General features: G+C 44.5%; 1 protein-coding gene across 11 annotated transcripts in view; it reads left to right on the top strand.

The window, feature by feature from the left end:
* The window catches only part of ANK3 (ankyrin 3), a 318,758-nt gene that overhangs the window by 302,735 nt on the left and 1,997 nt on the right, over positions 1 to 14,026 (top strand). For 3 of the 11 annotated variants that reach the window (XM_087932252.1, XM_087932246.1, XM_087932248.1), the window contains 3 exons: positions 2,255 to 2,912; positions 3,817 to 4,189; positions 12,111 to 12,196. In XM_087932252.1, the coding sequence (XP_087788378.1) occupies positions 2,255 to 2,912; positions 3,817 to 4,189; positions 12,111 to 12,179 (1,100 nt within the window). In that variant the 3' untranslated portion in view covers positions 12,180 to 12,196. Of the gene's footprint in view, positions 1 to 2,254; positions 2,913 to 3,816; positions 4,190 to 5,292; positions 5,395 to 7,520; positions 7,605 to 7,743; positions 7,801 to 12,110; positions 12,197 to 14,026 lie in introns of all 11 variants that reach the window. The other 8 variants (XM_087932247.1, XM_087932251.1, XM_087932249.1 and 5 more) reach the window with 6 other exon arrangements.

Raw genomic sequence — 14,026 nt, 5'->3', positions numbered from 1 at the left:
GTTTTGAATTAACCAAGTTGCAAATTGCTTCTGTAGTCCTGAGGTGTGATGGCAAACTTTGCAGTGGCATTCTGAAACTCCCCTGATCAGGCAATGAAACTCCCAACTTTCCCATTCAGCGCCCGGAGTTTCTCTGAGATTGTTAAGCAATGTTTTGCTTTCAAACATAGAGGTGCAATCAAGAACAAGTTGCGGCAATTACCTTTTGGCTTTTGACATGTTGCTAGGCTGCTTTTGGAATTCTGTGCTGGCCTGAACATGCAAGATGAGTGTGTATGCATGTGTCGAGTTGCATATGCATACATCCAAGAATCCATGTTCTGGGGTGCTGCCTCCTGGGGGAAGCATTTCCTGGCTCAATGCAAGGCCTCAAGCATTTCCTGTCTCTGAGCAGCAGGGCTGGCCCCTAAATCGCTGCAGTGCAGAAATCTTAAGTTCTGTGGACATTTTGAGAAAGGACTTGCTCTTGAAATGTGGCTTGTGCTGTTCAATGGTGAAACAGGTCTCATCCCTCTAAAAAGAATGTGCTTGTTTTGCATTCTGTCCTTCCTCTTCTTCAAGCATCTCTAAAGCTCCTTGTCCTCACCAAGACCAGACTGCATCTTAACTTTCTCTCAGTGGATTCAGAGAACAACCAACCAACCAACCCACCATTATAATTAATGCACGTCGTTTCCAGACGCCATATCTCAACGCTGAAACTTCCCCATTTTTGTCAGATGGGTTAGCCTAATACTTACCTGTGGGGTTATGCTATACCATTCATTTGCCATTTCATTTCTGTGCTGAAACTAAACGCTAGGACAGGCATGGTCAACGCTCAGGCTCTTGCAATGTGTTCCATGCTCTGGCTGGGAATAATTTTCTGACAAGCACACAGTGCCACAGCCGGTGGTCCGCTTGACATGACTCACGGTGGTGCAGTGGTTAGAATGCAGTATTACAGGCTAACTCTGCCCCTGCCAGGAGTTCGATTCTGACTGGCTCAAGGTTGACTCAGCCTTCCGTCCTTCTGAGGTTGATAAAATGAGGACCCAGATGGTTGGAGGCAATAGGCTGACTCTAACCCGCTTAGAGAGAGCCGAAAGCACTGTGAAACAGTATAGAAGTCAAAGTGCTATTGCCATAGCTTCCTTGTGGTAAATGTGAGGAGCACATTCATTGATCCCCTTAGAAGGATGTGGAACCTTCTCTAACCTTTAGAGAGCAGGGGGCTCCAAGCTTGGCAACTTTTAAGATTTGCGGACTTCAACTCCCAGAATTCCTCAGCCAGCATGAGAGACCCCGATTTCCACATTTTGGAATTCACTTGGATTAAAAATTTGGCAAGGCTGGAACCTGCTGCCGTGGCCATTCCTGTCCTGGGGAAGAATGGTTCCTTTGTGTTCACGCTTCTCCTTTTCTTTTCTTTATTTGATCAGTGTTTCTGATTGTACCTGTGTCTCCAAGATCACCAAGGTCTCCTCACTCATCACAATACGCTCATCTCTAGAGTTGCACGGTTCCTGGAGTTGATCTATAGATTCTCTTCCCCCCCCTTCCCCTCCCCATCCCGGTAGTTTGTCTTTTCCTGTCGTAGATCAAGAACAACCTTTTTCTGTCTTACCTGAAAACTATTTCTATTTTCTACATGGAATCCATTCGCATAGGGCACTGACTAAATTGAAGAACGTAGCACAGTAATCATTATGCCTGGTGTCAGTATTAAAAGGAGATGTCTATAATTAAAAACAAAGGCAATTTTTAAAAGGTTTGTAAAATATTTGCCTGGCTTGCAGGCAGCTCCTTTGTTTTTTTTTCCATTTAACCACTGTGAGCCATAATAAAAGCAGAAATGATTTGTTATGCTGCAAATCACCATTATTCATTCATATACACATACATACATACATACATATACATACACACACATATATGTGTATATATATATATATATATATATATATATATATGATTATTGAACACAAAAATTGAGATTCTGTCCAGCTGATTGAGAAGAAAACAATTGTCTGATTGTGAAACCATCAAAGTAGCTGTGAATGGAGACACCATGGCCGGTGTGTTCTGTGCTGCCAGTTTTGCTGACTTCAGTTTTGTTGTGCTCTCTGAAGAATTCTTTGTCCCATTCCTAATTCAATTGTTCTTGCTGTTTCATGCAGTTCTCATGTTCTAAAGTACTCCGCCATTCTGAATGCTTGATTTCATGTTACTCCATTCTTCATGGCAATCAGTCCAAATGTGCTGTCTTCCTTAGGTTACCCCACCTTTCCAATGGAACTGGAAACCCCCCCTGGGTTGTGCTTCGAGCCGCCCAGCCATTTCCATCAAGATGATTTGGCTAGCGATTTCTCTAGCGTAGAATCACCCCTTAGAACTCCTAGTAGACTGAGTGATGTCTTAGCAACTTCACAGGGAAACCTAGAGGAGGCGGCCGCAGGACCTCCCGTGGTCGTTGAAGAAGACACCTCACTGGAAGATGGCAAACATGATCACTCGGTGCCTCTAGAAGGAGCCTCCAAAGACGCAGGCCCAAAGCCACTGGAAGAACTAATCCACCTTAAGGATTATCCTCGCTATCTCGGTAACTATGCTGGAAGGCAGACGCCGAGCGAAGAGAGTAGTCAAACCTTAGCGAGGACTGAGCGCCACGAGAGAAATTGGTCTGGTACTGATGAGGAGCCGGCGGAGAAAAAGCTTAAGTCTCTGTTTGAAGATATTTGCCTTGAAGAAATAGCCGAATCTGAGGAAATGACAGAAGAGAAAGTCTTGTCTATACTTAACTATGTGCAGCAGGCCGAACAGGAAATGTCTTCAATTACAGGTTGGCAGAACGAGGCACCCAGAGTCAAGGTGGAACCGACGCCTTCAGGACGCAAACTAAGCGGAGGGTTGCTCAATCGATTGGACGACAGGTATGGAACGATAAGGCTGACGCAGCCAAGTCTCAGACTGAGCAATTCTTCTGCTTCTCTCATATTATGGAGGGATTAAAAAAAAATACTTAATTTGTTTCCTGCTAGATGGAAGCATGTAAACATTTGACACTTCAAAAGCAGGGACCAATAGCTTAAGTATTTAGTTAATGATATTTTACTGACTAACTGTGACGTTCTCAGGACATAGATATGCACCGATATTTAGGGCAGTGAAATGAAAACCACCATTGAAACATCCTCATTCAAAGCAGAGATAGAAAGAATTCTAGAAGCAGATTGAGGTCTCAGAGGATTTAAAAGAGCCCAAATGAGAGAGGAGGGAGAGAGGGAGGGAGGCAGGCAGGCAGATTCTAGGGAGGCCATTCCAAAGATCCAGAATGATCACCAAAGGTCCCTGCTCCTTGTGGATGTGCCTACAACATCTGGCAATTTTATCAGGATCTTGTTAGCTGCTCCCATCACCCTGGGAATACAGAGAGAAAATTGCATACGCTGTAGGCTGTTCCCACAAGCATCCAGGATCAACCCAACTGTGTGTCAATATCCATTGAGGGAAACCTTCCTTTCTTTGGGGCTCGCCTGCTTTTCAAAAGCATCTTGCCATTATGGAGCAGAGGAGCAAATCCTAGACCTCACTTTGCTCAAGTCCAGATTTATTAAGAGGATCACCACGATCCTTCAAGGCTCGTATTGGCTAGATAACATCCCATGGCACGTCTGGAATGATATTGACTTCCAGCACCACAATTTGTAGATAATGACTTGCCTATAGCTGCAGTCATGGCTATTGGTAAGTCATAAATGTCAGCCTGTTGCTGTGCAGAGATGATTTAATGATACCATTACTTATTTCTTGGGTTTGGCTCTTCCTTTCTTGCAGCCCTGGTCAATGTAGAGATTCTATTACCTCATATTTCAAAGGGGAAGCAGGAAAACTGGAGACCAACGGGAGCTACTCAGAATCTACTACGTTAGAAGCAAAGGCCAAGACTTTTGTCCAGGACTCTGTGAACAGTCTAGGAAAACAGAGCGACAAGGAAACTGTGAAACCAAAAATGCAAAGCGTTCTCCGAACTGAGCAGCAAACAATCTCATTAACATCCCACCAGAAATCAAGCAAGCCAGCAGTTGATACACCTAAAACCTCTGTGCCTGTTAGCATGAAAAAGACAAGCTGGAATATTTCTGAAAGCAGCAAGCCAAGATCAAAAGCTCAGGAAGATGATGGAATAGCGGCTGCATCAGAACAAAAGGTATAAATGCCACAAACTTTGAATTTTGCCCAGGGAGGAGGAAACAGGCTGCCATTCGCCACCCAGTCTTGCTGCTTCTGCAGTTGCCCCATGCCCCATCTCTCAGGGTTGGGGGACGAGCTGCTGCATGCCAAGGCCCCTGTGGTGGCCATGTGGGAATCAAATATGCAGAGCATCATGTTTTTATTCTGTAGTTCCCCCTCCCCATTCATTCACCAAATTCCCTGAGAACCTTGATTAAAGCCAGGTTCTCAGTGCGAGTGTAAATACGCACATAAACAAGATGCTCGTGTCCAATGCAAAACTGGGGTGAGACACATGAGGAAAATTCCCACAAAGGGCAGGAAATATATGCATGACGCATCCACCTGCTAAATGCCATCAAATCCTAGCTTAGCCCATTCTGGGGTGGGAGAAATCCCTAGAAAGCGCTTCGGTTGAGTAGCAGGTTGACCTTACTTCCAGCTGGAGGGTGGATTCTCCATGCAAATAGCTCACTTTTCAGCTATTCTTTCCCATGACAGAATACGCATGGTTGGCTGGGAAAATATACATCAAGCTGGACGGGGACGCTAAAGCCTTGGTGGCATAATTCTAAGCATAACTCCAATTTGAAATGGCTTTTTTTTGAAGTGGTGTTTGAAATCCTATTTAACAACAACGTGCCCCTAATCTAAGTTTGGTCTAGAAAGAGATGAGGGCGCTGGGCATATACCACTGTGAGAACAGCTTTGGTTTTGCAAAACGTAGAGCTGTTGCTGTATCATGAAAGGGTCTTTGAGGGTAGCAAGGAAGATGAGATGAGCACGTCCGCACTTGGGTCCCTCCTTGCTCATAAAAGGTTTACAGAATTTATGGCTGTTGCCTACCAAGCCTGTGCAATTAATCTGTGTTTATGTTGTAAGTGATATTAAGGCAACATGGCTGTGTGCCCCACACTTAGAAGTGGGGTCCCCAGGCGCAAAATGGCACACATTCCCAGGAGAGTAATCGGGGGAGGTGAATCTAAATTTGCGGGGAAACCATTTTCTCCTATTCATTTTGATGTTTTAAATGAGCCAGTAAAAAAAAAAAAATTGTACTAAAACTGCATTTATCTGGAGTTGAGTGACAGTGACAGTGAATGTGAGATTCAGAGTGATTCAAGTTCAGGCGAAGAGCAGAGGATCGTTACGAGGGTTTATCGCCGGCGGTTCATTCTGAAGGTATTGTGCGATGGTGGGGGCCCTTGGCATGGAGTGGACTTGGACTGCAGTGCAGATAGTTTGACTCACTATTAGACTCTCTCTTTGTATTGTCCCTTGCACAACCTACAGACCTGTTGGGAGGACCTTTTTGCTCATAATCCCACCCTGTGTTGCATGGCTGTATATGCATGACTCTTAAGTGCACTGGAATGTAGTTGAATACCCTACATGTGTTCAAGAGCATCTGTAGTAACTGGGGGCTGCTACAGATGGAAAGATAAGTCAGGAAGGAGTCAAGATCCTTGGAAGGCCCTCAATTTGTCTTCTGCGTTGAGAATAGAATAGAATAGAATTCTTTATTGGCCAAGTGTGATTGGACACACAAGGTGCAAATGCTTTTGGTGTACTTAAAAGAAAAGGTACATTCGTCAAGAGTCAAGAATCATCAGGTACAACACTTAATAATAGTCATAGAGCACAATAAGCAATCAAATCGGGAGCCAACTCTTCCCACAACCAGGGTTGAAGAAGGATTCAACTATCATTCCTGCTCGTGTTTGTCCATGCATAGTTGAAGCCATCTTGCCTTTCAGCTTAAGAGGCAAAATGTCCTGAATCAACCCCCTAACTTAAGCAAATACACTCCCAGAACAAATGTGCTAACTCAATTTCTCTTTCTGATAACATTCTTCTGGATGCCTTCCTCAAAGCCGCTTGTGTAAATAGAAGCACACACAATTACTGTGGCTCAGTTGAAGGGTAAAGAATACTTGTGAGAATTAATGGTGGGTAGGAGATTATCACCACACCTCCATCCGGACACGTGATCTAGATCAGGGGTCTCCAACCTGGGCAACTTTAAGACTTGTGGACTTCAACTTCCAGAGGAATTCTGGGAGTTGAAGTCCACAAGTCTTAAAGTTGCTCAGGTTGGAGACCCCTGATCTAGATAGTCCAAACCACAATGTAAACAAAGACATTGGACCTCTTCCAGTTTTATGCCCTTGTGGACCTGTCTGGGCTTTGCTCCCTATCCAGTTTGACAGAATCCCGGGGACTTCCCAATTTTCGTAAGGCTCCTTGTGAAGGCAGTTCTGAGGAAGACGATCTGTTCGTTGTCAGTTGTGACATGGATCTGCTGATGCTGTTGGGATAACAGTGATGATGATTCAGTTTATATCCTGCCTGGTATGAACACTCCAAGCTTCTTCCATTTTCCCCAGAGTTGTCAAGAGATGGGCGGGAGTATAAAACAAGGACACAGAAAAGTTTGTCTTCATTTTAGCAGCATAAAGATAGACTTATCAACGGTCTTATCTTTCTCTGTAGTTAATTTAGCGGTGCCCAGTCATCCTGGTATTGTTTAAGGCTCTTAAAACTCTCATCACTGGGTGTTTTGCCTAATATGATGATGCTTCTCATACAATGAAACATCTTGCACAAGCGGTGGGTGTGCGCTCTAAATAATGACCAGTTGGAACTCCTTGAGATAAGTGGGAAGCCTTATCTGCCCAAAGTCATTGGGAATAAAACAGCTCTTTTTTATTCGTCTTTGGAGGGATAATTCTGATGAACTATTTTTCATGAAGAACTAATCTTAGATCAAGGCTTGTACCAGGACCAGCACAACTAAGCATGGGCTTCTCCTGAATAAAAAAGAGCCATAAAATTGTACAAGTAATAACTTGTCTTCAAAACAAAAAGAGGGTTATGGAGGATTGAGATTGCAGCAGGGAAGAATTATTTCAGAGGAACCGTTTCTCAGGGCCATCAAAATGAAGTACTGATTGTGCCCTATAACTTCTTGGAGTCTTCTTCATGGGTTTATCCCTAAGCTTCCTAGACAAATTTCCTAGGTTTATATCACCAAATCCACAGCATAAATTGCTCTCCGGAGTGGAAAGGCTGGCCAATATTTCCTGAAAGCAGCAGGAAATGTATAAACGGCCTTTGACAACATGAGTATATGTTCAGCATGATCCACTGAGTTGAAATCATGTGTCATAAGACACTCTAGATGTTGGATTGTCTCTAACAAGAAAATCTGGCCTGGCCTGGCATGAGTTTATTGCTTGGACTGGTGTTGAAAAGCAGCCGATGGCCCCAAATGAGCAGGGCTAATCCTTTGACCTGTTCCCTACTAGGGCGAGGAAGCCAAAAACATTCCAGGCGAATCAGTCACGCGAGAGCAGTTCACGGACGAAGAAGGCAATACCGTCACCCGAAAAGTAATTCTCTTCTTCAGATTCGTTTTTCTCCTTCTTTCTTGAGTCCTAATTATGGATTCTTTGGCCATCAACTTTTGTCCTTCCAGACTTGGACTTGAACACGTATCGATTTTTGTTTTTCCTATATTATTTCTCACAGGTTACCCGGAAAGTATTAAGACGCCTTGTTATCCCACGCGTGAAAAAACCTATCAGGGTAATGAAAGAGCTGAGCTGGGTGCAGTTGAGTGGCTGGTGGCTTGTCAATTAACCTCTGCGCCCGCCCCCCCCCCCGGCCGCCCCTCGAAGGCAAAATGCTTGTGCTTTTAGCAAGTGATGCATCTGATCTGGAAGGATAAACTGTCCTGTGCCTCTGTGTTTGGGCAGCAGCTGCTCTTTCGCCCTTTGGCTCCAAAGGATTGTCCCCCAGGCTGTTCTGGCTAGTTGAGCTCTTGTGAATAACTTGTGAATAACTCTGTCTCAGGCTCTTCCCAGTGGGGTGCTTTGTTCTTCCCATCTTCTGGCTCCTACTCAGTTTCATCTACCAAAGGAAGACAGGTGCTGAACGTTTTCTTTGGTACTAAGAGGGTTTGGGGTGAGAGAGGTGAGGGTGCAATTGTAGGCTAAACCTTCTAGAATGAGCCCCCCACCCCATAAATACTGCAGGATATGCACAAGGTCAACATGGCAAGTGATCAAGAATCCCAGCATGAAACTCATTATGGGCCATCCAGTTGTTTTCAACTCCTGGGAGCTATTTTCCCTAATGATCCATCCCATGACCTGGTTTTTCAAGTCCAAATGGATATCAGATCCGTATGTTGTCTTCCCTTCTCACAGAACGCCCTTACTCTTTCTCCCATTGGATCAGTCCTCACATTCAGATGGCAGCAGGGGCGGCATTCAAATTTCTTAACAACCAGTTCTGTGGGTGTGGCCTAATTTGAGGGGGTGGCTTGGTGGTCAAGTGATTGGAAGGGCGTGGCTTGCTGACTGGACATGGCTTGGTCATGTGACTGGATGGGCGTGGCTTGTATGTAAATATTGTAAATATTGATGTAAATAATTGATTTTTTTTAATAAAAAAGAGCAACTTCTACCCAAAATCAGGCAAAGCAGGCTGGCAGATTGAGTTGCTCCCAGAATCACAGATTTACTTAGAGATCGACCATTCTGCAATCTGCTGCCTGAGTCTGTCACATAAAATTTGCTTGCAAGAAAACTCATAAAATTAACTCACAAAACACCATGTATGTAAATATTGATTTTTTAAAAATAAAAAAAAAAGACTTTTACCCAAAAGCAGGCAAAACCGGCAGGCAGATTGAGTTGCTCCCAGAATCACAGATTCACTCAGAGATCTACCATTCTGCAATCTGCTACCTGAATCTGCACTGAAAAATAGAAGCTAGGAAGGTTCAGCTCTGCTTTTAGATTAGCTAGAAAGCAAGAAATCAAATGATTTTGTGCTTTCTAGCTAATCTAAATCTCCTGGCACAGCTGATAGTCAGAACAGCTGATAGTTGGGGAAAAAAAGGAAAAATAGCAACTTAGCAAGCAAGTTGGCGCACATGCCAGATAAGGAGTGATAGGGAGGGGAGGGGCCAGCCAATGGTGTGATTTGCCAGTTCTCAGAACTACGCAGAATGGTAACAACTGGTTCTAATGAACTGGTGCGACCAGGCAAGAATCCCACCCCTGGGTGGCAGTCAAGTTTTCTATCAGCTGGGCAGAAAGATTTTCTTTTTTTTAAAAAAAATGAAGACATTCAATCTTGCTAATCACCTGTCTTCTAAATAATTAGTAAGGTGTACATGACTTCACAAGGCCCAGGTTCTCACCTGGATGCTATTTTTGAGAAGCTGGAGGAAGCGTGAGCCTAGGACTTAACACACAAAGGCCATTGCTCATCCTGAAAAGGAGACCCCACTGTTAGCACTTTCCTTCCCTCTTACAAGGACATCCAGTCCACCAGAAAAGGTCATCGGATCAAACAGCATTTGAGATTGGCTGCAGGTCTTGGCCTCTGGCACCAGCTGTGAGTTGGAAGAGATCCACGGACCATCAAAGCCAAAGAGAAGAGAAGAGAAGGCAGATCCAAGGGATGCTCCATGGGTGTGGGTGAGGGCTTCCAGTGCTCCTTGGGGAGATGCATACCTAACTCTGCATTCACTGGCTATAGCAGGGAAGTTGGTGGGCTTCAAAAATGCTAGCAAAAGTTGCTGGGTGGGCGTGGCCATGGTGGGTGTGGCCTAGTCGGCCTCCTGCACCACACCTGGGGGGGGGGGCATTTTTGCCCTCCCCGGGCTCCGGAGGCTTTTCTCGAGCCTCCGGGAGGGTGAAAACAGCCTCCCCGGGCTCCCGAGGCTCTCTGGAAGCTGGAAACAGGCCCATTTCCAGTCGTCCCAAACTTCCAGGAGGCCTGTTTTTTGCCCTCCCTGAGCCTTCACGCGCACCCTGCACTTACCTGCATCCAAAATGGCCCACGTGGGGCCTCCTGGGAGGGGAGGGGAGGGGAGTGAGATTTGGGGGGTTCTCCGAACTTCACAGAATCTTAGCTAGGGGCTCTCCCGACCCCCCAGCAGCTGACCCCTGGTGTGAGTGTGGTGTAGCTGTGGGTGAGATGAACATAACTGCCTGCCAGACCCCCACTGGGATCTCCATCCTTCTTCTCCATCACCTTCTCTTCTTGGGAAGATGCTCCTCACACCTGGAGTCTGGAGACTCTGGGGCAGAACAGGAAATGTCTTTTCCGCAAGGCTACCAGGCCTTAAGCCTCTTGGGCATTTGACCTGCTGACTTGTAAATCCAACGTTGAAAGAGCAATAATCATTAAAAGGGGCGCGCCTGTTTTAATTAGGGAGCAACCGGGGGGGGTGTGTGTGTGAGAAAAGGCCAGATGCATCAGGTTGCATGAGGTAAAGATTTGCAAGAAAACTAGCAACAGTTTTACCAAAGCAAACAAATCAAGGCAGGGCTTAAGAAATGAAGATTTTTCTTGGAACAGGAGAAGCGGCCCTGAAATTTAGAGTCTGTCCCAGGTTTAAACTTTCTCTATCGGTCTGATCTGATTGTCCCTACTTCTCCAATGGCTTTAGGAACAATTGTCTCAGAATCCCAGTCCTGGTTCAGAAACCTCCATTTTTTTAAGCCCCCCCAGGGGGTTCCCCGTTTCCTGTTTCCTTCAAACCTTTCCCACGGCCTCTCAAGGTTTGGACTTCAACCTGTAGAAGACCTAAATGTAAAAAACTGGCCAGAAGCTACTCCAACAAGGTCCACCCTCAGAGCTACTACAGCTAGTCCTCAAGTAACGATCACAACTGAGCCAAAATTTATGTTGCTAAGTGAAACATTTGTTAAGTGACTTTTGCCCCGTTTTACAATCTTTCTTGCCACATGCGTTAAGTGAGTCACTGCGGTAGTTACATTAGTAACACGGTTGTAAAGTGAACCTGGCTTCCTCAGTGACTTCACTTGTCGGAAGGTTGCAAAAGGACACTGCAACCGTCATAAATACGAGTCAGTTGTCAACATCTGAATTTATATGAGTGTGAAAAAATGGTCATAAGTCACTTTTTTGGTGTCGTAACTTCGAATGGTCATTAAATGAATTGCTGTAAGTCGAGGACGACCTGTAACCCTGGATCAGTTATCCATCTCCTATATTCCTTAGCAAAATGCAGCAAAACTTCAACTGAAGGGACCATTGGGGCAGAGCAATTGGAATTTATAACCTTGACGTAATTGGTATCCTTTGTGCAACTACGTTGTCCGTGGTTTTCCCTCGTTTGTCTCTATTTGTGCCCTTTCTTCAATCCTCTCATTACCCCAATGGCATGAATGGAAACAAATGACGCAAAGGAACATCATGACGGAAGTGATGCACGTGATGCAAATTACATCAGTTGTTTGGAATGTTGTGGAAATAATGGATTTTCTCCACTGTTTAGGGATGAAGTCCAAAATTTAAAACAAACAAACAAAATGCCCATTGTATATGCTGTCTGCTGGAGGTCTGAAGAATCAAGATTTTGACTGTATTGCTAAGCTGTGAATTTTCAAATGGGGAAAAATAATATTGGGGGACGACAACGGACTTTCAAGTATCTTTACTGCAGATACGTTTCGCTTTGGCAAATATCCCCTTTTTACACTGGCAACTTTCATGACTAATCTACTTAACCGAAAGCTTTGAACCTTCCTCAAATCAGCAGAATTTGGCTTGCAAAGGGTCTGCTAACTTGGAATCACCCAGCATGGGATATTTGTCAATATCCGGGGCGGAGAGGGGGGGGGAGTAATGAAATACTTGGAATTCTGTTTGATGTTCAAGAACTTATTTCAGGATGATGAGCCCGGAATGGTTGTTGCATGTGTCTTCATCACACATGTCATCATCTTGTGTGGCTCCTGCCTACTCACCTTTCGGCATTCCCAGTGGTCTGTGTAGATTTTACAGTTCGGTACTGATCCCCTCTCTTGTATAATTGTACTTGATATGTGATGGTGTGTCCTCTTTTTTAAAAGCAGGGAGAAGGGTGTAAAGTGAAAATGAAAAAAGAAGCCCAGCATGCAGAGAAGACAACCTACTCGTAACAGCCAAACAGTGAATGGTTAGTTGGATATATAACTCTTGTATTCTTCATATTTGGAGCAATTAAGGTATCTTTAGGAAGCAGTATGAGTCATGGAGCTTATTTTCTTGGCGTGCACTCCTTTGGGGCTTAGCAATTTCTGCATTGCCCTTCCGTTGTTGGGCTTGATGGGGCTTCCATCATAGCACTAGCATTCGCAATAGCACTTAGACTTATATACCGCTTCACAGTGCTTTACAGCCCTCTCTAAGAGTCAGCGTATTTCCCCCAACAATCTGGGTCCTCATTTTACTAACCGTGGAAGGATGCAAGGCTGAGTCAACCTTGAGCCTGGTGGGATTCGAACTGCCAAATTGCAGGCAGCCGGCAGTCAGCAGAAGTAGCCTGCAGTACTGCACTCTAACCACTGCACCACTGAAACAGTTAGATGGGTTAGAAACAGTGAAGTCGAAGGTCAGAGAAGTACCCTGCAAATCCACAGAGAAGCAAATAGAAAGAAGGGAAGGTTTTCTGGAGTTGTTACAGTGACAATCACAATGGAGGCTGTTCTCTTAAATATTAATTTTGTGGATCTCTCAGCGTTCCAGGAAACCTCAACTCTAACCAATAACTCCAAGACAGACATCTTCTCAAAGGTTCCTTTTATTAGAATAGTAAACTGGCACATCTGGAAAATCCCGAATCTGAAAGCTCCGGGTTTCCTTGCAATAAGTAAAACATTACAAATCCACCCCCTGCACCCCTCATTGCATAACATGCCCCAATCATCATCCGTCCCAACCTGAGACATCCTCTCCACCAGGTGCAGAAATAACATGACCTTGACTTAGAAGAAGAATGCTATTATGTCTAACCACATACACTCCAAGAAATTCCCCCCCACCACCACCGATTTTCCCAAGCTCAATGTGGCAGCTCCCACCCATTGGGGTGTCAAACTCAGGTAGTTATGGTGTTGTTGCATGACACATCATGACTTCCCCCCCCCCCTTCACTAATCCGGGCGTGGCCAGCACGTGATGCATCTGGCCTGTGGGCTGCGAGTTTGACACCCCTGGCCTATATGGACCAAGGATCTGAGAACTCTGGATTTTTTTGATTTCACTATTTTATCTTTATGCAAGGAAAACCACTTCTCTGATACTACCTTTGTTTCGTTTCACTCTGGGCAATACTTTCCATTGTGGCAAAACCATTGGATTTTTTTTTTTTTTACATTGATGTATTTATTTTATTTTTAGATAAAATAAATCTAAATTTATTTTGCATTTATTATTTATTTTTTAGATTGCCCAGCTCCCAAATTGTCTCTGGGCACAAAATTGAAAACAGAATAAAACTACTTCATTTTTTTTTTTTAAGAAAAAAGCACAGTTGCCCCCAAGGAAGCAATTAGAATCAACCCCCACATTCTAAAGAGGCCCCCGAAACCCTAACCCATGGCCGGAGGGAATTACCATGGATGGAGAGCTTGTTTGAAGATGGTTGAGTTGGGAGCGGAGCAGCCAAAGTAATGCCCCAGAAAAGGCCCATTGTCTAGGTTGACAGAGCTTAATTGAGGGAACTTGAACAGAGCCGAAGCTGCCTAATCCTACAGGTAGGATGGGGGACAGGCGAGTCCTTCAGAGTTTACTCATCTATCACCTGATCAGATAGGAGTTACATTTTGTAACTTACAAAACCAGATAACTTCCAGCTTGGAAAATTTTTGTTCTAATCTCATTTGTTTACTTGAGCTCATTGCATTGGGAAACATTTTCCTGAACAGGTGCTTGAAAACCAAGCTTGTTTAACCAGCACAGGTCTTGAAAAAAATCCTGGATTTATGTCTTTCTCTGGCTACACTTC

Source organism: Pseudonaja textilis, chromosome 4, assembly GCF_049901715.1.
Source record: "Pseudonaja textilis isolate UNSWEBS1 chromosome 4, rPseTex1.2, whole genome shotgun sequence".
Lineage (NCBI taxonomy): Eukaryota > Metazoa > Chordata > Lepidosauria > Squamata > Elapidae > Pseudonaja > Pseudonaja textilis.
This window is presented reverse-complemented; position numbering and strand designations above follow the sequence as displayed.